We start from the raw sequence: 24,354 nt of genomic DNA on the forward strand, positions 1-24,354 counted from the left end.
CTTTCAGCGTGCCGATGTTTTAAGGATTTTTGGTACATCATTTTCATTACAAAAAATCATGGAAAATCTTGAAAAATCATGGTGTTTGCCATTTAGTGTGATTTTGATGTCTGATTTTCTGAAACCTTGCTTTTTTTCACTCTTAAAACGAGTTATTTTACCGCTAAAGAAAAGTCTTTCTCAATAAATTTGAAAAATTTTTTTTATTAGCTTGTGGAATAAATACATCAAGAATGCAGTGTGCATTACATAAAACAGCCATTAAAAAACCCAGAGACGTCCCCCAGCCAACCGCATCCCAGTCACCGGTGCCCATCGAAGACATCCCCCAGCCGACCGCATCCCAGTCACCGGTGCCCATCGAAGACATCCCCCGCCAACCACTTCCCAGTCACCGGTGCCCATTGAAGACATCCCCCAGCCAACCGCTTCCCAGTCACCGGTGCCCATCGAAAACATCCCCCCGCCAACCGCTTCCCAGTCACCGGTGCCCATAGAAGATGGTCTTTGGCCAGCCGCTTGCACGTCATCGCTACCCATCGAAGACGTCCCTTGATCACCCACTGCCCAATCTCACAGTCAAGGCGCCCAGCCTTCGGTCCGGTCTTCCCGCATCAAATCTCTCCTGTTCTCTATCTTAGAGCAAGGCCAGTAGCGTCGGGAAGAATATGAACTCATAAAAAAAGACTTAGCTTTGATAAAGAGCCACTTGGGTTTGATATGCACAAAGCCGAGCCAAAGGTGGTAGCTTTTTCTGACAGCGAAGTGCTGATAGGGTGGGACGGGGCATCTTATCATGACATCCACTCAAAGGTGGCAGGCCCTAAAGAGTTGGTACTGAAGCTATTGTCAAAGTTGTTTACAGAAGAGAAGCTTGCCAGGAGTAATTATCATGGGGGGGGGAGTAGTCTGCAAAGGGGGATTGTTGTCCATAAGGTTTCTCTGAAGCAAAACGTAGTGTTCCAGGCTGTACTCGCTCAAGCACGACGAGAGTTTCCCCAAGGCGACAGTGGGGGAAGGGTACAGAAAAACCCTCACTGATGTTGTCAATGGCAAATGTTGTAAACTTGCAACCAAACTAGGCATATCAACTAGGGTTTCTTCCCACCTCTAAGACTGTATTTGCATCTCATTGTCTCCTCTCTATAGGTTTCTCAAGGGTTGCCCGGTGTAGTGCCTAAGGCACTTTTGAGAAATCCTTGGTGTCATTGCTAGAAATGACTGATAATAAACATCGGTAGTAAAGCCCTTTTGGATTAAATGTCACAGCAACATGGTATGTTAAAGGATTTTTAGGGGAAAGATCTTCACAGTGGAAAAGTTTCTCATTAAAACAAATTGCTTCTGACCAGCAGTGCCATTTAACAGAAAACGTGAAATGGTAATTTGTATTCGACTGCACTACTGCAGAAGTGCATACCAGATATTCCAGGGCGTCGATCAGCTGGACAGCAATGGCCACTTGGTGGCTGGCTCCTATCATCGCCTCCTGGCTGCGGAGGTACTCATCCATGGAGCCGAACGGCGCGTAGGCCATGATCAGGCTGAAGCCTGCCCCAATGCCAATGAACTTGATGATGGACTGGTTGTTCCAGGACGACATGACGTCCACCGACTGGCTGAATTTCTGTGACAGGGGGAGAAAAGACGACTATCGAACCAAAAGATTCTCTGAAATAGTTTGGAGTCTTTCGGCCACGAACCAGACTATACACATACATGTGTGAAGACAGGCAGAAAAAAAACCCTGTTCTTTTCCATTTTTAAAAGTAACATGTCAGTGGCAGTATGTTTTAAACTGATCTTGAACCTATTACTAACCCGATTTTGGAATCCATGGAGGTACAGTTTGTCCTCACGTATGGGTAATTCCAGAAATTAGGGGTCCATTTTGTTTCGTGCCCCTGTCACATCTGACATACATGATTTTGTAAGCTCAGAATACATTTTGTAATTTCCAAGAGTGATGAATTAATGCAACTTACCTGCCAAACAAATAGTTACAGTTTGAAATCAATCCTGGTGATATTGCCATGTCAAGAAACAAAGGTCAGATGTAACAGGGACACAAAAAGACACCTTTTTGGACCCTAATTTCTGGAATTACCCTTATAAGGTCAGGTAGCAGGCCCACAAGAGATGCTAGTTCAACTAGTCTGGTTTCCTGACTTAACATATCCCGTGTCTTGCCTACATTTGTAGGTCAGAAGGTCCTACCTGTTGCACCTGCTGCGAGGCATCCTTGTTAGGGCACTTAATGGCCACCTGGATCCACCCTCTGTCTCGCTTGCGGACCTCCCCACGGTAGACCGAGGTGAAGGCTCCACCTCCCAGCCGCTTCCACCGCCGGCGTTTGGAGATATTGTCCTGCTGGATCCACTCTATCTGCGGCTCAGGGGGTGGCTTCCGTGGCAACTCAGGCAGGGCTGACAGGTCGCGCAACTGGAGACACTCATCTGATAAAAAAACACATATGATGTACCAACGTCAAGGGCACTGTTCATGAGATGACAATTTTGGACACGCCCCGGGTGTTTTCGGACCGTCAAGGAACCCAAGCAGGGGCCAAGGCCCAAAACTGTAAGGGACACGATCCATCCTTGCGGGAGACAGCAACACAGCACAGCTGGTGGATGGTCTACACTCCTCTCCCACGCCGACTTCCACGCGGTAATAACATTGATGGCACGAAGGGTTGTTACACCATTTCAACAAAAGCACCACATAATCAAATGGAGTGATTAACCCTCCTTACGCTGTAACAGTGGCAGACAGTCAACAGTTCCTTGTACATAATTTGTCACGGTACACAGACACGCAGGTGATTTGACTGATTTTGACTGATAGGACAACTTTGTCCAGAACGCATCTTGGCATAGAAGGGTCAATCACAATTGAAGGAAGACATGGAAACTCCAAGCCCTGACACACACCAAAACTCTTGATGGTGGAGGCTAGATTGAAAAGAGCCGGCTTGCGGGTACACCTTGTGAAATTAATCTCTTCTACAACAGCGGTGGTTTTGAGAAGAAACCGTGAGTGTATCCACAAGCCAATCCCTCACTAGCATGTTCTTCTCTGTGTAGCTGATTCTGTACCATCTTAAAGTCGGCGCTCCACTGCAGTTCTCCTTAGGACAACCGGAGCATCATGGTCGAAATGCCGAGTTCAGACTTAACAGTTCCTCCCGCAACTGCCACTCGTATTAGCCTCAAGCTGGAGCACAAGAGGGCACAATTTGTTTTAGCAACGGAGGCTCCTTTGGTCGGAGTTGTACTCTGCTGGTTCACGAACGACACTAAAGTGCACGCATTGCTGTCGCATAGCTACCAGTATCAACAAAATGAACACCCCCAACTAATGCAGGTGATTCACAACAGTGTCCCTCAAAAGAGTTTGCAATGCGATGGCCAATCCACTGTGCGGAATCTGTCGACCCTTTCCAAACGCGCACTGGGTCGACGGATTTCGCGACTTGTGATAGCAAACTCTTGGACGCGTGCCAGCGGGAAACGCCCGCATTGTGGCTCTTCTGAGGGGGTGCTTCTGCTCAAGACGGACAGAGTACCGAATGACATGTTTTTGAACCAGGAAGTGCAGTGCCAACGAATGGAACACGCGCCCATGTTGGTTCACGCGCTGGTTTTCTCGGTAATGCCTTTACACCCATAATTATGAGCATGTTGTGTCCACTTCAGTGTTCCATACAAGAGGCTGATTTCACATGGTGTACCCATAAAAGCTTAGAACTCTTCGACACCTACCTCTAGATTGGTACGGTATGGCTTTGATGAGAGGCCCCTCTATACAGGCACAGTTCACTGTGCAGTGGTAATAGTCTGCTAATGCGCGGACATCGGGGAAAGTTCGTTGACCAGGCAAACCAACACAGCCATCTGGAATCCCAAAAAAACAAAAAACCAAAAATACATGTATTTATGCACTTTTGGGGATACAAAAAAATATTTGGGTAAAACAAGGTCCTTGGCAGATTTTGAAAAAGAGTCAACGTGCTCGATACCTGACGTCCCCTCGGCAATGCAGAAAAATGCGTCATTTGATACCAAATTCATTTCGGTCACAGATGCATCCACCAATGTCCCGGGCACGTTTCAAGACCGCTTGTCATAACTTTTAAAACAGGGGCTGCGATCTCTAGGGGTAAGCATTTCTGGATATTTTTGGAACCGGGTACCCGTTTTTTGTCAACATCGGGTACCTGGAAAAGAAATCACTTAATAACAAATGGCACTGCGCACGACCCTGATGGACCATGTGCCCAAAACAGGGCTCTTTTTCGTACACAGGAAGCAAGCAGCACATTGTTCTAAACGTCTGGGTTAAATTCTCATACCTTTATATCAAACGAAATTGTTACCTCTAGTTTGCAAATTGTCTATGTAGGTATATTAAAACAGGAAATAGGAAAACAAAATTTTCACGAGGAACATCAGAACAGTCGACAGAGCTGCAAACCGGGTTTTTATATCAACTGGCGGGTACCCGGGTACCCAGCACAGGCCTAGCAATCTCTTCCAAATTTTTTGGAAGATGAAAAAAAATTGTCAAAAATTATCCACTTTTATGCACATTTCTTTACAAATGTCCAGTAACCATGATTAAATTTAAAAAACCAAACAAATTCGACAAAACACTTCTTTTCGTAATAGCCAAAATTGACCATTCCTACCCTCATCGACATTGATCTTGTAATTCTTGATTTTGCCATCTAGTCTTGCAGTCAAGCAGTAACTGGAGAAGTCCTCGGGGTTCTGTCGGATGAGGTAGATGCCATCCTCTTTGCCTGCCGCCTCAATTTTCTTTTTGGCAAAGGACAGTCTGACAACACAGGCAATTTGTTAAAAAATTGTTTCACTGTTATTCTGAAAAAAAAATTGGGGCTATCATTTAGCCCCTGATAAACACGGGTACAGTCAAATCTCGTTAGTAAGGGCACTGTTAGTACAGCATGTTGTTTGTACAAGGAAACTTTTAAACGCCATTCCTTAACAAGACAGTAACAAGCAAAGTTACTGGAGCCTCTTATTAAATGAGGTTCAACTGTACCCATGGCATCTATAAAGTTACCAGTGAATGCTCAAATGTGGATGCATGAAACACCTTGAGGTAAATCTAAAAAAAACAAACATGTGCATTGTACATGTACCAAGTATACATGTATATGTACATACCGGTACAAGGCTGCAATCTATCACACATAAAATTGCAATGTACGTACGGCAGTGAAGAGCGCGTTCATCACCAATATCAGATTCACTGAATGCCAACTCCCATTACACAGGTACATGTATTCAGAGAGACATGTTTTCCATTTGGCCTTCTTTTTCTTCGTCCTCAACTGAATTCTCTGTCCATGAACATTTGACCTCACCTCTATACAGAACGCAAACCCCGCCCTTTCATAAATTCTGCGCACCCACCCCCTTTTTAGCACACGCTGAATTCATGACTAATTGTGTCAACAGCTGCCTGCTTCATTTGAAGCCTACAAAAGTCACTGCGATGCAGCATAAAACCTTTTTATGCCTGGCATTTGCAGAACAAAGTAACAGTATACATGTACATGTACCGGTACATTGAGGTAGTGAGCCTCGAGCAGGACCAAGAGAGGGCGCAATTTTTTCTTAGAAATGGAGGCTCCTTTTAGTCGGAACTGCACTTCACTGGTTCACACCTGACTACGACATGCACAAAGTATGGTCGCGCCACCTCGTGCAAAATGAACACTCCTCTGACCAACATGGCTCTTTTAACAAATGAGGCACTGCTTCTGCTCAAGGCGGATTCAAGGCACTATACATGTAGAGGCCTTGCGTGGTAGCCATCTTGCAGGGCTGTTATTTTGTTTCACAGGAAAACCATCCTTTGTGCAAGCCCTGTGGAACAAAAGCACTGGCCTACAAAATGGCCACCATGCAAACCCTCTGTAGGGGTTGATTGTGCAAAGGAGAAATTGTGTTGCCCGTTCAAGAACAAAGCTCCTGCCCTGGAAGCATGGTCTCATTTTGGGGCACGGATAGTGGGGGGATGGCCCGGGACTTACGGGATTGGTCCATGACACCTGCTGTTGATCAACTGAACAAGCGAGGGCGGTGCACACTCCTGGAAAAGGTAGTGATAGTGGTCGATGAGCAGACGGCAGTAACCGTCAATGAGGGAAATCAGCGACTCTGCCATGAGCTTGCTCTCTACTACAAATTCCTGTTGGGAAAGAAGCAAACATGGACATGGACATGTAGATCATGTAATGCACTCACACATGAACAAACCTTTTTGATGTATGTACATGTACATTTGTATTTCAAACAGAAATCGGTTGCACATACTCCATACACTTTGCGTCTCACAGCAAACAAGTGTACACCTGTGCAAGCATGCATGCATGAGTTCCCGCCAAAGAACTATCACTGTTGCTTCTATCATGATGCTGCCATTTCTGTCTTGTTCCCCATGGACCCATAGGCAACAGTACTGGTAATTCAACTTCACACAAAGGAAACCGACTCAATTTGGTTACATTGGTTGGCTTGGTTAAAAAGCAAAATGGCCGCCCCATGACAGAGGCTCACAATGTACCGCTTTGTACGAAGGCAATGTGGACATCTCTTGTTGTTGCACCGAGCATATTATGACAACTACACTGTACATGTACATGTGTCTGCAGAAATGTTGGACATGAAGCAGACTTTTTTTTTCCTACTGAAATTCAGAGGCTTTTCAAAGAAACATTGATGATTGATAAAATCTTAACCCTAAAAGAGCCGGAATCCATCCCCCCTCAACATTTTTTCCGATATATACATTTTTTTTTTCAGGAGTTGAGCCTTTAGGAGTTTTTAGAGTAACTCTTTGCGGTCATTTTGAGACCAACTTTGTGAAAATTGGCCACACCAGTACATGTACATGTATCTACCGTTCTTGCACAGCGCGCATCTTTCCAAGACAAGTTGGCCAAAAATGTATACTTTTATCCACTGAGGTGCTCATCGCATGCGGACTTACATGTAAGCCCTGTAAGCATACCCTACAAGAAGTTGATTTCATCTGGGTCAAGAGGGGTGCAGGTGGCCAACTTGTTATAGAAGTCTGTGACTACGGAATAAGGTTTGTGACTCCCAACTAGGGGTTGTGATGACTGACTAGGGTTTGTGACTACTGACTAGTGTTTGTGACTACTGACAAGGGTAAGTGACTCCCGACTAGGGTTTGCAAATCCTGTACAGAGGGTCGGGGGTTTGAATCCAGTATACTGTAGCTACTGACCCACAGGCACCTTGTACCGATAGCCTTGAGCAAGTCACTTCAGCCCTGGCATCCCTCCCTGGAGTACATACGGGCACTTTCGTAAGACCACTCTCATTTTGCTGCAACTTGTACGGGCAGCCACCGTTTGCAGAAATATCACCTTTTCGTTGGTTTCCTACTTTACCTCCAATTCATTAACTGGTACCGGTACAGTACAAGTGCCAGTACGTGTACAATGTTTTATCTGGTGTATACTGACAGCTGCCCGGAATTGTTCACAACTCGGTGAATTATTCTCTTACTTTGGCACTGACGGCCAGCCATAGTTTTAGCAGCCACTTGTAGGAAAAACATGACTGGCAGCAGGCCCTGTCTATAAAGTAAATGGTACCGGAAAGGAGGGGGGAACCTACGACCGACTAGCATCCCATCCAGGGGCGCAGAGGCATACCAGGTACCTGCGTCTTACCGGTACATGTAGTTCAGTCACTCAGTGGTATGGAAAGTGGAGATAAACACTGCCCTGGCGAGCAAGATAATCCGGCTGGGAATTGCAGGCTTGATTGATTGTCTCACTGAACGCCCCCTGAGGGAAGCCCTCGGGGAGTTTACTCATATCAAAACTCGCATTATGCAAAACGAGAGCTTTAATTTGCTCAAGCTCCCAATGTACATGTACGTGTACGGTCTTGGCAATTTGCCAAGGAATGTACATGTATAAAATGAAAAGTGAAATTCAATACAGATACATGTACGGTAGCTCTGCACCACTGATTGGATTATCTGTTTACATTAAATTCTGCATTCGTAACCATTTAGACGTGTTTGCTTTTATTTCATTGCACAAGAGATGATAACCAGCACGGTTTTAAAACCTGTGTGTTGTGCTGAATTTTTGAACATGTAATAATTTTAACGCTAGCGGGAACAGATCTCCATAGATTTTCACACAAGTAGGAAACAAGTTTTGTACCCCAGGAAATATGAATGTGAACGTGATAACCGGTACAAAAATTTTCCATCATCCATCCCCAGTCCAGGTGTCGAGTAACTTTCAATTTACACGTAAACAAATAATGCAGAATCTCTTCCAGTCATTTTTATCACTGGAAACATACATGTACAGTGTATTCCCTAGGCATGCTACAGGTAGGTGCACTTTCATTTGATAAGGTAAAGCAGGAAGTGGCCTTAATACAGCAAATTAAAACAATCTACAAACCGGAACATGTGTCGCTGAGAAACCGTGATTGATGTTACGTGCGCGCCATTTACAAAATCAACAGGGAAGTGACAGTTGGAAAACTGTGGCACAGGCAAAGCGATACAGCAGCTGGCGCGCCCCTGGGATTGGCAGATTGACCGGTGAAAGAAGAGAGTTTTACATCGCACCCGGACTCGAGTCCCCCTTTTGAAAGGACTCGGCTCTCTTTGGACTTCAACTTGGGGCCAAAAAGACATGAGGATTCGGCTCAGGTCCAGCACAGGTCCATCCACCATTACAACTGGACGAAATGTTTGCGTCCTAAAAAATTAGTGAGTGAAGTGCAGCTTCCAAATCGTTCTTTCCCATCTTTCCTGGGTTGATACATGTACATGTACAGTAGCTCAACCAAATGTCCCTCATCGAAAAAAAAAAAATTGTGAAGGATATTAAAGGATACCAGTACCCTATCGGTACCTTGAAAATTTCTCCTTTTTGAACAAATTCAAAAACTCATTTCCTCTAATTCTTGTCAGGTACATGTACCATTTAAATACCCCACAACCACAACGAAGGTTCGGGGGGGGGGTTACTTCCTTTTGTTCTGATATATCCCATGAGGCACCATATAAACGCACGCACTGCAAATTACCAGAATGAACAGCACTTTTTCAACATATCAGTAGAGCAAATTTAAGCAACTAAATCGAGATCTCAATTCTAACGTAGGGGATTCTTCCCTAAAGAAGGTTCTTATGGCAAGAAACTTGACACTAAATTATGCCTATTTTGAAATAATGTATACATGTACTGGCAGTACCATGTACCCGGTACACCGGTCAGCGTTGTACGGTACATGTAGGTCTCCAGACCTGGTCTCGGTCTCAAGACCGTCTTGAGACCTTTTTTTGCGGTCTCGGTTTCGGTCTCGCCATCTTGGGAGGGCCGGTCTCGGTCTCAAAAGTCTCGGACGCCATAGTCTCAGGTCTCCCCCTCGAGACCAGTCGAGACCATAACAGAATGCGCATCTACTGGTAGCTACATGTACCATGCGTGCACGCAGTTGCAATAGGCAAAATTACCTCCACTGGAGTCAAATCTTCAACCACTGATATAATACAGCACCATAATGTTCAGATTTTTTGCAATAAACAATAAAACCGATGCTGGAATGAAGACTAGTCAATGCAGCATGATGCAACCTTGTCCCAAGTTGCTACTTTATTTCCAATCTAGGGTAGCCATGCTGCTTGACACCATGGAGATGAGGTTGTGAGAAGCAGAATTCGCACACTAGACTGGTTCCCTTTCCCTACGTAGTCTCCTGCTGAACATAGGGTTGGGACGGGAACCAGCCTGTGTGTGTGCATGCTATGAATTGTGTGCACGTGTCAAAGTGCTTTCATTCCGTCTTGTACAGTGTATGTGGTATGTGTTGTTTTAGTAGTTTCGTTACAATACATCTTTTTTGGATATTTGTTTTTCAGTATTTTGTTTACAAAAAAACAGTCTAAGGATATTTGTTTTAATGTTCACATCATATCATTTGGGACACTCGGGTTGAAAATGACCAGACCATGGTAAAAGTAGAGCAGTATCACTGATAAAAGACTTATGGATATCGTTCATTCAAGTATGCATCACCATCGCTGTGGAACTCTCTCCCACACCATATCAGAACGGTCAAAAATGAAAACGAATTTAAGTCACTACTTAAAACTTACCTGTTTCTTTAATTGCTTTATTTCATAATATTACTGTGAAGCGCATCGAGATGTGCTATGTGATGCGCTATATAAGAAATGTGTTATTATTATATTATTATTAAAAGATCTGAGACATTCTTTAACAAATATTTGACCTATTTATGTGTGTGTGTTTATGCTAATGTTTTCATTTTATTTCTTTTGTACTTAATTGTACTGCCATATGTTTGTCTCTATTTACCTTTTGGTAAAAACTAAACATTGGTTTACGGTTGGTCTCGGTCTCAGTCTCGGATGTCGTGGTCTCGGTCTCAACCTGCAAAAGTCTCGGTCTCAAAGTCCTGGTCTTGGTCTTGAAGGAGTAGGTCTCGGTCTTGGTCTCATACGCCTTGGTGTCGGTCTCGGTTTCGGGCATCAAGGTCTTGAATATAACACTGCTACCGGTATATGTTGTTTGGATTGCTTGGAGATTTTTATTGTTTTTAGTTTCGTTTTGTTTTGTAAAATGCTATATTTATATGTAGAAAAATTATAAATACATTCGCTTTTACTAAGTTCAATTCTTTTTGTCCTTTGAGAATTTGACTCTGTCCTTTGATCGTTTCGATAATACTTGGATATACCGGTATCAGTTCTTGTTTTGCTCACATTCGCAATTAACTACAGGTTATAAATTTGGGATCCAATTTTGCTCAACATGTATATACATATACATGTATGTACGTGTACATACCAATATGCGGCCATTCATTTCCTGGTGCCATTTCTAAATAATGCATGAGAACATGGGGTTTATTCAAGGACTTGGATGCTTTGGGGTTTGGGAAGCTGGGCTTTTTCCCAGGTCCATGAGTGCAGGTTTCTTGAACTTCAATGAAAAAATTACAAAGACAAAACAAACATATACCGGTACATGTATACTGAGTGTGGTTTTTGTTGACGGTGGACAACAAAGGATAACAGCACAGACCTGCACCCGCTGGGTAGAGTCTAACGTACAGTGTACATGTACATGTACGTACACATATCCAACTTTCTTTCATGTCAGACTGAAGAGAAACAAAACCAACACATGCACTAAAACTCAAAGAAATCTGCACATACATGAACATGTATCCTAAACAGGTCAACTATGCAAAGACATTGAAATAAAAAACTGCAGAAAAACATGTACCATTTAAGTACTTCAGTGCATGTACTTATGGGACATGTATCACACATGTACTGTATGTTAAAACATACACGATGTATACTGTAGATATTAGATTACATGTAACATGTAAATGTTGGAACTTTTGTTCCCCGCAGCTGCATGTACATACATGTACAGTGCGTAACTCCAGAGATTTGGGGTCCATTTGTATTTCTTTCCCTGTTTACATAAACATCTGACATATGATTTTGTAAATTCCAAACATATTTTCTCATTTCCAAGAGTGATGAATTAATGCAAATTACCTGCCAAACAAACAGTAATAGTTTGAAATCAATTCCAGTGATATTTCCGTGTCAAATAACAAAGGTCACATTAACAAGGACACAAAAATGTCACACTTTTGGACCCCTTATTTCTGGAATTACCTACATGTACATAAATACGTAGGTTTTTGACTTTACAAAACACATGTACATGTACATGTACATTGTCCTTTTGAAGCAGCGATGGCCTGGGAACAAATTTGGACCATGGAAGAGGGACACGCGTGCTCTGACACAAACTCCTTTCATAACGGTCAACTGCCTATGTACATGTAGCAGGTACAGTACCAATGATGCATAGTGTTTACTGCAGTGCATGCTGGGATCTTACCATACATGCACTGAAGGTACATGTATCATTCGCTTACTGAAGGCACCTCTCCAACAGGCAATCTTTTTGTCAGGATAGTTTAAAATCTTCTGAGAAATTCAAAAAGATTAACATGTCGTTGTACATGTATCTTCTGTAAATAGCAATAGCAAGATTGTGCCTTAAACTTTCTTGTGATCAAATTTACAATGTACATGTACATGTATACCGGTATGTAACTTGTGCACACATGTACATGTACGTACATGTACTGTACCGGTACATACATGTACATGGATGTGTGCCATTTCCCCAACTCATTGCACATGACGGTCCTGTAGACCGCATGATGAGCTGGACCAAAAGAGGGCGCAATTTTCCTAGCAACAGAGGCTCCTTTGGTGGGAGCCGCACCTTGCTGGTTCACAAACGACTATGAAGTTTACGCACGCATCGCTACACCAGCAAAAGAAATGCTCCCCTACAACGCGGCTCTTTTCAACCGATGATGGGGTGCTTCTGCTCATCAAGGGGGAATGGCTAGTGGGGCTACCGGTAAACGACAGGAAAGTGCCAGGGGGGCAGGATTGATCGAGGGGCTCCCCCTTACCTTGGGCGCGTCTTCGCGCTGCTTGACGTGGATTACCCAGTTGTTGGAGCCGGCCTCACGGGAGGCAAACATGCTGATCTTGACGATGTCCTCGAAGTCCAGCTTGAATAACTTGGCCTGTGCAGAGAGTTCAGATCAATGTCGTGAAATGGACGAGGTTTTGGAAAAAGGGAGCGGAACTTGAATTGAAATGTTCAGAAATCTACCAGCATGGCAACCACACAGGCGTGTACAATATACAGTGTACATGTACTTGTAGAGCCATCAAATTAAAACAGGGAAAACGAGGCATTTCATTTAAGTGGTGTGCTAGTGAGAGAGTAGTGTGTTTTTTGTAGAAAAAAGTACTCAATAAGCAACAGGATTGTTACAAGTGCATTGTTCAGCAGCATCCCACTTGTAAGAGGAATTTCGCTTGCCATGAGAGTAGCCTTCTGGAAGCATGGCGGGCACAATAGGAGGGCCCTATTTGGTTGGGTACAGTCTTTTGCTCCAAATTTACCCACTTCGGAGAGCGCCATTCTATTGTGTTTCCATCTTTCTCATCTGCAATAAACCACAAAACCTCAGACTTCCCACACGCCTGGTGTAACGAAGTGTCGCACCTAATTTCCAGACAAATCCGCGGAGACGCCGTTCCTGTGGGGCCATCGCACTCACGCGCATCTTAATTTGAGCGCGCGCTTGCGCACTTTGTTAAGTCACAACAACCTGTATGTATTGGTCGGAGAGGAATGTAGCACACAAGTAGCACCTGCGTGCAAACGGGATGGCCCCCGGAAATGGCTTCTAATTATTTCTTGCCAGATTGGTCTACAGACTGACCTGTAATGTACATGGAATGAATAGGATAACTGGATGCCTTTTGGACTCTACAATACATGCCATTATTACAGACGTGTACATGTACGGTACCTGGTTTGCGGGTTCGATCAATTTGACACCTCTGGCCTCGGCACTGACGGCAAACCGCTGGCCAGTGGCTGTGGCAAACTCCTCCACTCCCCACGACCTGTTCTCCTCCATCAGCGAGATGAGGAACATCATGCGGTAGTTGTGGGCGTCCCGCTCCACCCTGTCAAACTCCCCAAGGCTCTTGCGGATCTGCCGGGCCAGAGCAATCATGCAGGTTGCGTCAGAATACCAGCGGGCTGTCAACAATGGGGGATTCCGAGCGAGAGGGGGAGGGGGCTTGGGCTTGGGGGGGGGGACTTTCAGAGACGTTTGGTGACAGCAAATATAAACTCCTCTTCCGTTATTTGCATCACATCACATTGGAGCTTCTGAGCTTTCACTCAAAAATGAAACTACATGTACATGTAACAATAGAAAAGGACCCATACGAGTAGGTTTGCCAGTCTATCACTGAAGTGCTAAAGCAAGGGCTCTGACACTCAAGGCCATGGCATACCCTAAGCCTCCTCGGGTTCGAATCCAGCCTGAGAGGTACATGCACATAACACATGGTGCATGTGCCCTTGGGCAAGGCATTTTGTCATTCATTACTTCTCCCCACTAGGAATAATTGGGTACCCTGTGAGGGCAGAGATGGTTATTGTGGTTGAGGTACATGGCTATGGATAAAGCCGCGGGTTGCCGGTTAGAATCCAGCCTGGGGTCATGATGCTTGTGCCCTTAGGCAAAGCACGTTGTCACTCATTGCTTTTCCCCACCCAGGAGTAATTGGACACCTTGGGCAAAGCACACTGTCACTCATTGCTTCTCCCCACTCACGAGTAATTGGACACCTTGGGCAAAGCACACTGTCACTCATTGCTTCTCCCCACTCACGAGTAACTGGGCATCTCTGAGATGGTGCGGTGATGGTTATTGTGCAATGTTGAAATACAATATACCAGTAGCCGCATGGAGCTGTATACTCCCAAGGGAGCTGCGATGGTACATGTATTTGGAATGTTTCATGGGCCCAATGAGTTAGGATAATAATAACAGAATAATTATAATGGCACGCACGTTAATCATAGTTAAAAGCGCTACATGTACATGTATATAATGTGTATAAAACCCTGTTACCATTTTTATTATGGACAGCAAAATTATACAGTACAGGTCAGAATTTTAGCCGACACACAAACACACAAACATGCTTAGCGTGCATCGAGTCAAACAGACAGGAAAGGAGTTAACCACAAAAACGAACCAAGCTGACCCTGCATTAACAGAGACTGCCAACACTGCAATCCAATCTGCTGAGTATAAACGTGCACTCTGCTGCATGCAAACCCCAGAACAACCAGGCCTTTGTTGACCAGAGCAGTCATTTTTTTAGTTTCCTGCAATGAAAAGTGTTGACTGCAGCTCAAGTTACATGTATCTTCAAATTCCAAGGAAATGTTGTCAGTAGTTTACATGTACCTTGCAGCAGGCCTCACAAAATCATTTTTGAAGATACATATTAAGCATTTTGTTTGTCAACACAGAATCAATGAAAAAGCCTTGCAGGACACACTTTTGGTTTATGTCTGAATTGCTCCCAAAACTTCTGAATCAGGCGCAGAACATTTTCGAGCGTGGAATCAATTTTTCACCTAAGACGACTCACATGTAATTAACAGTTTTATGACAAAACATTCCTACATTAAATTAGGGAAAACTATTTTGTAAGAAATCCACAAAGTATAAATGGGGTTTGACCTCGTCGGTCCGCTAGCCAAATTTTAGTCAAGATGGCCCCCATGGCAGCACTCCCAGCATGCACACTTGAGCTGAGTGTGTTCAAAATCGCGTGAATATAAATTCGATGTCAGGTGGGGATTCTTCCCATCAGATTTCAACCTTTGACCTGGCAAACCTACCAAAATAAAAAAACCGAACTTAACGGCAAAGATCGTACCAAAATGAAAGGAAGTCGGGTCTGCATTAGCGCTAGCACTAGCGACGTGCACGCACAGGCTGCACGAAACAAAGTAGCGCCCATGTGAACTTCATAAATATGCATGTACATGTACTTCATAAATTTGCATGTAGCCTGACGTACAAGGGCCGTAGCATATCATGTGATGTGTAAGGGCTGTAGCTTTGCATTTGTTGGCGCTGTATCAAAATGAATATGCAATACACTCATTTCAATTTATGATTGGTGGTTGGGATGAAAGCGCTGGAGTGGTTGTAGTGTCGTGATTGCTTGGTAGTGGCATGGTCTCTGCACGTGGCAGCAAATGAAAAAGTCAAGTTAAAATTTGCGCAAGTTCAGTGGGTGTTTTGTAATTTACTGGAATTCTGATACAGGAACTAAATGTCCATAAAATAAGAGATACTGTACTTCATCTGTTCATTGTAAAATCAGCTTGTTATAATAGTTCTGACAGAGGGAGGGATTTCTTTCATGGGTACTGTTTATTTGTGAAAAACTTTTCGCGCAATAGGGAATTGTTTAAAACCAATCGAGCCTTAGAACCAGCAAGAAGAGCAGCAGTTTACATTTGGGAAAAAGTTTTGCTACAGTGGACTACTGGCCATTTCCACTGAAATTTGACATTTTCCAGATGTAATCCGACCGAACAACTTTCGTGATCCAAAACCAAAAGAAAACGGCTGTGATAGTGATACATATTTTGATACTTCAAGACGGTCATCTTGCCAGCTAGGCAATGCACATTCATGTACATGATTTCACTTACTCAGCACACTGCCATACAATGTAGAAACTGTACATGTACATTGTACGACGTACACGCATAAAATGTACGCGAAGCTGGAACAACGGCCCTGAATGTGCAGTGCTTCACTACACGTTATCGGTCAACTTTGCGGTCTGCGGTCACAAGCCCCGCCGAGATAATGAGGTCCGAGGTCAGGCTTATCATGCATTGGACCAGCAATGCACAATAAAAACTGCAAAGCGTGTGTTGAACAGCGTGTCAGGTTCACTGATCGTGTTATCTTGTCAGCTACAATTCTGACCTGTACTGTATTGTGCATTGTACCGGTACATGTGTACGCATGTACAATTTTTATCTTCTGAAGAGTACATGCACACGTTCATATACAGCACGTACATGTACACATGAAAATGTACACGTGCATGTACATGTCCAAGTGTACATGTACATGTACAGGTGCATGTACCCAAAAATTGGAAAGTCTGCCTTACTTTCTTTTTCAACTTCCAAGTGTCCAAGACCTTCAACTCTTTTGACAGCGACTTTGGGAGGAACTTTTTAAAGAGATTATCCCGTAGACAACGTTCAACACTGTGATGATTCTCGTAGGCGTATCGCACCATGTCTAAAACCATTAGTCCTAGTGACTCCTCCATCGAGATGTTGGGAATCCGGTTATGTAAGTAGTCGTGGCGGTACTGCGCGAACAGATAGGCCACTACGCTCTCTTCCAGGGAGGTGATGTTGCTAGGCGAGCGGGGCATGTGGAACCGTATGCGGAAGACCAGCTGCCGGTCCGTGGGCTTGACTTTGGTCGCGGGCGACAGCCAAATTCCCTGGGCCTGGTCGTAGATTGCGAAGAGGTTGGCATTGAGGCGGGGCACGCTGCACTCCCGGGAGGCCTGCCAGCACAGCGCCTCGGCGGTCAGGCCCTCACGGTGGGGCACCTGGAATGGCGGCTGGCCGTGCAGCGCCCGTGTGTAGAGAAACAACGGAATACAGCCCTGACAAAGGGGTGCCACTTGCATCTCCATGCTATCTCTGCTGCTCTTGCTATGAATGCAGAGGCCGATAATACCCATAATTCACTTGGGTGGATCAAGGATCACAAGCAGGACGCCATCGGGACTGCTTGGACGTTGACAGACAAAAATTACCACCTCAAAGGATGTTCCTTCTGTCAACAAAAACAAGATAAAAAAATATCAAAAAGTATCAAATCATACTGATGAAATGCTAGTACCAGTTATGCAGGTTTTTTAAACTGCAATTCTTTTTCTCAGTAATATCACTAAATACACTGATAAAATCATCCACAAAGAAATGACAAATTGTGCATGATTTGCCAATACATTTCCCAACCCTGTAAAATACTGTCCGTAAGTACGTACACATGTGGGTCTTTATTTTAAATAGGGGGCCAAATGTGTGACGTGGTGGTCAAAATTTCAAAATTGTCTAAACAAATTCAAAACTTGTTGATATGTAACTAATAATGCATACATGCAATAAATGGAAATGAGTTTTGCTTTGAATAACTACAGACTCAATTTGTGCAGTGGTGCAGGAAATTATTTAACATGTAACAGAGAAACTATGATGGTTCTATGCATGTCATTTTTGGTTAGTAAAGGTTTCTTTTCAACTGTTGCCAATTTTGTTTTGTGTACATGCCATATTTTCTCATCACTCGTTGCTTTTCTAGAAAGGGCTTCAGGCGGCATAAAAATGGGCAAACATTTTCCCAAAAAATTCACTTTTTGGCTATTCTTTTAATTATTTTGGAAAGTTTTGCTTGGTTTAACACAGAGTTGCTTAACAGCAAATACTGGTATATAGCTTGTGCACCTTTGCCAGAGACATTAAGTGTTTTGAAGTTTTTAGTTTAAAGAGCGTTATGATTCATTTCACGTGTAACAGAGAAACTGGTTTCTCTGTTACACATGGGAAAACTGTAACATTACAAACATTAATTTACAATGCATTAGATTTTGTTGTAACAATGGCAACATTTCGTGTCTGCAGTCAATGAATAGTGATCTCAAATTAGGGATGCTCTAAAACCTGTCCATATTTCCAATGAATGGGAATTAATGCAAAGCAATTTTGATGTCATAAAGCATTACAATTGTCACCAAACATTGCACATATTGCAGTGGGTTCAACATTTGGGTTCAACATGAATAAAAATCAAAACCTTTTACAATGAAAATGTAAAAAAACTAAGGATTGGGGCTTGAAAAAAGAATTCTTGTTAAAGGAGAATCTTGTATTCAAAGTGCTGTTATTAATGAGGTTGGACTGTCAAACTTGTTGTGCACCCACTGGCCTACTTGAAAGTTAAAAACATAACTTCTTTCTTTACTGGATAATGAAGAAAATTTCAAGGAATTCAGAGTTGCAGAGATACGTGTCCTTAGATGCCGGCTCACATTTTCATTCAAGTGGAATGCAAAGAAAGTTTGATGTCACGAAGCATTTATGCCAAAAAGTTCAACAAAATCCCCACGTCCAATTTTGTGATTTGAGCTGTATGCTAATGTATGTTGATGACGTCACAGCAGGCCAGCCTAGCGGACCATTCACAAAATAGCACCAGCATGCCAGGTCGGCCAGCGTAGCACATGCGCGCCGGTGATTGTTTCCTAAGAGGTGTAATGTGCATTGCACTGTTTCCCATGTGGTCACTGCCACTGAACGTTCCGCCGCTCACAAGAAAGTCGCCAGCACACGTGTACTGACTTGACACATCACGCTGTGAATGGATCGCTAGGCCGATGGGTCATGACATCGTTAACGGACATTAGCATACAGGTAAATTTGCAAAATGAAAAATGGCGACTTCCAGCTCGACGACAAGCATTTCCGATTGGAAGGGGAAAAATGTTTCGTTTCTTCCATTACGCTCATTTTCATTTGTGAGTTTTAAGTGGCTATCGTGCTCCTGTATACGTTGAGTTTCTGGTAAATTTTACCTTCATGTCTTGCGAAGAAACCTGCATCCCGTAACTTTTTGTCACAGCATAATGTGCGAGTAACGAAAACTTCGATCGAAATTTCTCGACGATGAAAAAATGGTGGGAACTTGGTATGTTTGTGTCATGTGATGATCATGTGACAATGCATGCAGGCTTGCAATATGATCCCAACTTGGGCGAACGTTGGACAATTTTTTTGTTTACAACGTAAGGATTTTGCAAGTAACCAAAACATTTTTTGACAAGAATTGACAGGGATATCTTCAGAAACGTTTGGGATCTCAGACACAAGTTAGTAGGAGATATTTGGGGGGGGTACTCAGAGTTGATATTTTAGGTTTTTTAAATGATTTGCAACAGCTTTTTGTCTGTTTTTAACAGCCAAAAATGATTTTCACTTCGTAACAACTGGAGGAATAAAATGTTACGTTGTTATATCATATTAAGACGGCACCTGTATTCTCAATTAAAATGAATTTCATTTGGAGATCTATCCAATATCATAATTTACATTTCTGTTGATACATGTAGGTTAGTTAGAAAAGAAAAGATTTATTTGTTTGCCAGAGGTGTGAAACAGGTCACCAAAAATGTCACACTAAATACCAAACAACAGTGAGAAACAATGAGGTTTTTCCCTTGCAATTCTTGTGAAATGCATCATTTTTTTAAGTAAATAAATTGAATGTAAGCAACACATATTAATTGACAAATACATGTACATATGAAAATTAAAAGGGAAAGTGAAACTGGTCTTGTTTCAAATGGTCACGATAATTGTGATGTCCCTGAAATGCACATTGGCCCCCATATTAAAATAAAGACCCGTGTACATCACATGTACACATACAAGTACATGTACTAGTACTGTACCTACACTGTACATGTAAATATACAATGTACAGTGTACAGTACCTTGGAAAAACAACTGTTTACCAACTTCCCTAGGTATGGTTGTGGTGGCAACAGATGGTACCGGTAAATCGTTTCCTGTGTAACCCGATAACAAATGTTTGCAAACAACTTTCATTTCCTCCCAAATCACTATGGTATTTCCGTTAGCGTGATATGCCACAGAGGCGCGGCGGGATTGGAGTTTCTTTCATCACATTACGACATTCACACGGACCGGTACCCGTGCAGCATCCCCTCAAAATGTGCTGTACAGAGGCATCAAGGTATGTGTAACAGTGAATAATGCAAAATGATACTACCGATACGTACATGTACCGGTATATGCAGCCGATTCACGTCATGAAAATTGTGGGCGGAGAATACTGCCGATGAAATGAATACAGAACAATTTCTGCTGGGCGGTTTGTACATGAACATGTACTGTGATTTGTGTGCATGTGGGCCAATTCTCAACCATGAACAAAAAAAGCTACAGAAACATGTTTGCATGGGTCAGCAGGTTAAACAGCATTGGCCAAACTGTTGGGAATTTTGTTACACATACATGTATACCAGTAATTACCGGTGCTTACTTGAGGATTGACAGGCCTAAAACCTTACTAGTCAAAGGCAAGGATAAGGCTGGCTTTTTCATCTTTCAACATTGTAAAGTACAAGTACACGTACCGGTATACCATACACATGGAGCCCTTCTTTCGTGACAAGGCCAAAGAGGTTATTGGCACAGTGGCCATCTTCCCCTGTTTTTGATCACTAGGATCACACAAGAGCAGACCTTTTGTGCATATCCCCTGTGTGTGTAACTGAAGCAATGACTGCCAAGATGGCCGCAGTGCACAACCTCTATTGCGCTTAATTCGCCAGCATACATGTACACATACATGGCATTATCTACCCGGTACAATGTACCGTATTGGTACTCTGAGCGCTTGATGAGCAGATCTCCTCCACCAAGATGTAAGCCAGGTCATCAATGGGAGTATCGGGTTACTGAGTCACTGCTCACTGCTGGCATTGTTCCAACATTCCCCAGACTAGGCGATGGAACCGACAACCACGTATCGATTGATGTGCACGAACATGTACATGTATTTCAACAATCTGTAACTTGGCTTAAGACAGACCATTTGACAAGTCACTTTGTGATAAAACTTGCAGCTGTGATTGACGGGACCACATCCACCTGCTGTAGGCCTACATGTACATGTACACATGTATGCAACATGTGTCAGTACATGTTCATGTACAGTGAATTGAGGCAAGGAATCTCTTATACATGTACACTGTATAATGTACATTTAACTATTATAAGGAAAAGCTTACCCCAAATCACGAGGTACAGTACAGCAACAGTGTCTTTAGTATGGACGATTGAAATTGTTATGTTCACGTGAATTTAAAGAACTCGGTGTACTAAATTTTATTCAAATTTACATGTACCTTGCAAAAGGCTCATACATGTACATGTACTGTAAGTCTAACCTCAAAAGGAGAAAATCATCACACTTTTCCCATCCGGGAAAATGATTATTCATTTTGCAAATGGTGAAAATTGTTCCTCTAGTGCGGGGAAATACATGATTTTCTGACTTTTCTTCCCCTCTGTCTGTCTGTCTGTCTGTCTGTGAAAAAAGGAAATTCACAACTTTTTTAACAAGTGGAATAGTTTTCACATCTTTTTACACCAATAGGAAAATTTGCCATGTACAGCTTTTTTTATCACAAGTGGGAAAGATTTTCACCTAAAACGTGGGAAAACATTTTACAGGTTTATTTCACAAGTGGGAAATTTGATTTGAATGTGAATGGGAATTCTTTTAACACTTTTCTCCGGTCATTTTCACAGGGGTAAGTCCCAGTGTACTCAAAACATGCACGGGTAGAATTTAAATGAATGTCCCAGATATGATCAGCTCATTTTTGGCCAAATTCTGGAGGGATGGCTCACCACCTGTACATTTTTATTTCCAATCCTTCAATTCATCCTACCGTACATGTACAGTACATAAAGGCACTGCAGGAGTCATTTCCCCCATAAATTTAAGTTTGCCACGTACAGTACATGTCCCGCAGTCTGGTGTATGCAAAGTCATGCGCAGAATTCCTGCCAAACATTTCAACCGGTTTTACTCATTTGGGGGACATCCTCTGTGCTGCAGATTGCGTGACTTCTGATCCAACTATAGGTAAACTAAAATTAAAAAAAAAAAGATGAGGAAATGGCAACCGCCCAGTGATCCTTCACACTGCCTCTCAGTTGGTGATTAACTGGACAGGTCCCTCCCAGAATAAACCTGCAATGAAACACCGTATGCATACCCTACCGTACACACATTACACTTTGCCCATGTCTGTACTAATGTCACTGAAGAGGTGTTCAAAACAAAGGGAAGCTACTGAACATGTATGTTCTTCTTTGGTTTCGACATGGTTTTCGGTAGTTTGGCAAACCGTACAACTGTACACATACATGTACATGACATGTACAGGTGTATGAATGCGTAGTGTGCGGCAGTGGATTTGGGTCCCAGCAGCTGTCCATGTTGCCGCTCTTAGTTATATTCCACCACTCAAGTCAAAATTCATTCTTCCGAGAAGTCGAGTCAAAAGTCCTTTTTCCAGCTAGTGCTAAATGTAACAAGTCCCTTTTCTCCCCACGTTTGTACAATGTACCGATATGTATGTCAGTCAAGTCATGTTTTCATTTTTTCCCAAGCCAAGTCCTAAGTTATGATTCCAATTTTGTACACGTACATATAAGTCATGATACCGCTACAGGCACAATGTACATGTATGCAATGCGGAATGTACCGGCGGTACATGTACATGTAGGTATTGTACATGTAGGTTTCTCATGCTCTTTACAACAGTGTACAAATGTACATGTACACATGTATGCAAACCGTTGTATTGATGTTCCAAATAACGAGAGTTGATGTACATTTGTATCCATAATGTGCACTGTACAGTATACAGCAGCTGAAACTGTTCCTTATTTCTGGAATGATCAAAACTTTTGTTCCTGGATTCAAATTCATATAAAACCACCCCACCCCCAAAACAAACAGCAACAGCAAAAAGCCCACAACTTAATAAGGAAACGGAACGCAAAGGTGCATGAATAATACATTTGTGCTTCTGTGCAGGGACTGCATTATTGAATAAATATTGCAATGATCCGTGATGTTTACACAATGCATGCACCTGTACAGGTCTGTACATGTACCATACATGCACATGATATAGTACGATATAACCGTACATTGTATTTTCCAAACTGTGACCGCTACTACAGCTCTGTCCGTATCAACCTGATGAATACAATGCTCTGTCTGCCAGACATGCTAGAGTTTTTCTGCTGACTGCACATGCACTATGCACACTGTAAAACCTTCAGCATGTGTACATGAAACATGACTCTGGCTGATGGCATACAGTGCCATACTTACTAGCCTCGGTGCATGTATGGTATGCCCAGGGTAGCAAAATTGCTGGCTGGCTGAACTGAAAAAGCACTCCCAGGGCACACGTACATGTACATGTAACTGTAGGAGCATTATAGTGTGAAGTCAAATGTACCATACATGTACATGTAAAAATATGTACAGCAACGGTACATGTACAGGTAATAGAGAGGTACATGTACCGGCCCATACATGTAAAGTACTGCACACTCTACAAATTTCTAGCGTGCATACCGGGTACATGTACATGTTTCCGGGGAACTGTGCAAGTAAGGTCACTCTGTGTACAATCTACAAATGGGTGTGTACACATGTACAAGTACATGTACATGTATGATGTACATGTACTTATACATGTATATGTACAAGTATCGGCACATGTACATGTACCTTGTAAAAAACAGTGCCACTCTCTTTGGAAAGTACCCGGTAATTTCTCGGCCACAAAAGTTAACACACCTGTGCATGCATGTACATGTGCATGTACGTACAAAATGTTACTCAATAACTGCATCAGTTCCTATGTACCCTGGTATGTACAGAGTCTACAGTATATGAATCTCCTCACTGCTGTACATGTACTGTACATGTACATGTAGATGTTGTAAATCACTTGAAAACAAAATTTGCCTTGCAGCAGCAAGCACACACCCCCTGGTACACTGTACATGTACACGCACCGGCACATGTGCCGGTACCTGTGTATGAACACGTACGGTACACAAATGAACAAAATGCTATGTACAATTTGTACCGTGTAGAAGGCAGCCGTCGGTCCCTCCAGTCTCCACTGTACACT

At 43.0% G+C, this 24,354-nt stretch overlaps 1 protein-coding gene across 1 annotated transcript in view; it reads right to left on the reverse strand.

Moving 5' to 3' along the window:
* Positions 1-24,354, reverse strand: part of LOC110989207 (tyrosine-protein kinase JAK2-like) — a 55,582-nt gene that overhangs the window by 19,290 nt on the left and 11,938 nt on the right. Inside the window, exons 2-9 of the mRNA XM_087142062.1 lie at positions 16,690-17,375; positions 13,491-13,679; positions 12,576-12,692; positions 6,065-6,222; positions 4,691-4,839; positions 3,765-3,896; positions 2,218-2,456; positions 1,421-1,627 (exon numbers count right to left, since the gene is read on the reverse strand). Of these exons, the coding sequence (XP_086998188.1) occupies positions 1,421-1,627; positions 2,218-2,456; positions 3,765-3,896; positions 4,691-4,839; positions 6,065-6,222; positions 12,576-12,692; positions 13,491-13,679; positions 16,690-17,280 (1,782 nt within the window). The 5' untranslated portion in view covers positions 17,281-17,375. The remainder of the gene's footprint in view (positions 1-1,420; positions 1,628-2,217; positions 2,457-3,764; positions 3,897-4,690; positions 4,840-6,064; positions 6,223-12,575; positions 12,693-13,490; positions 13,680-16,689; positions 17,376-24,354) is intronic.

Source organism: Acanthaster planci, linkage group LG10 (assembly GCF_054643075.1).
Source record: "Acanthaster planci isolate LZ-2023a linkage group LG10, COTS_SCS, whole genome shotgun sequence".
Lineage (NCBI taxonomy): Eukaryota > Metazoa > Echinodermata > Asteroidea > Valvatida > Acanthasteridae > Acanthaster > Acanthaster planci.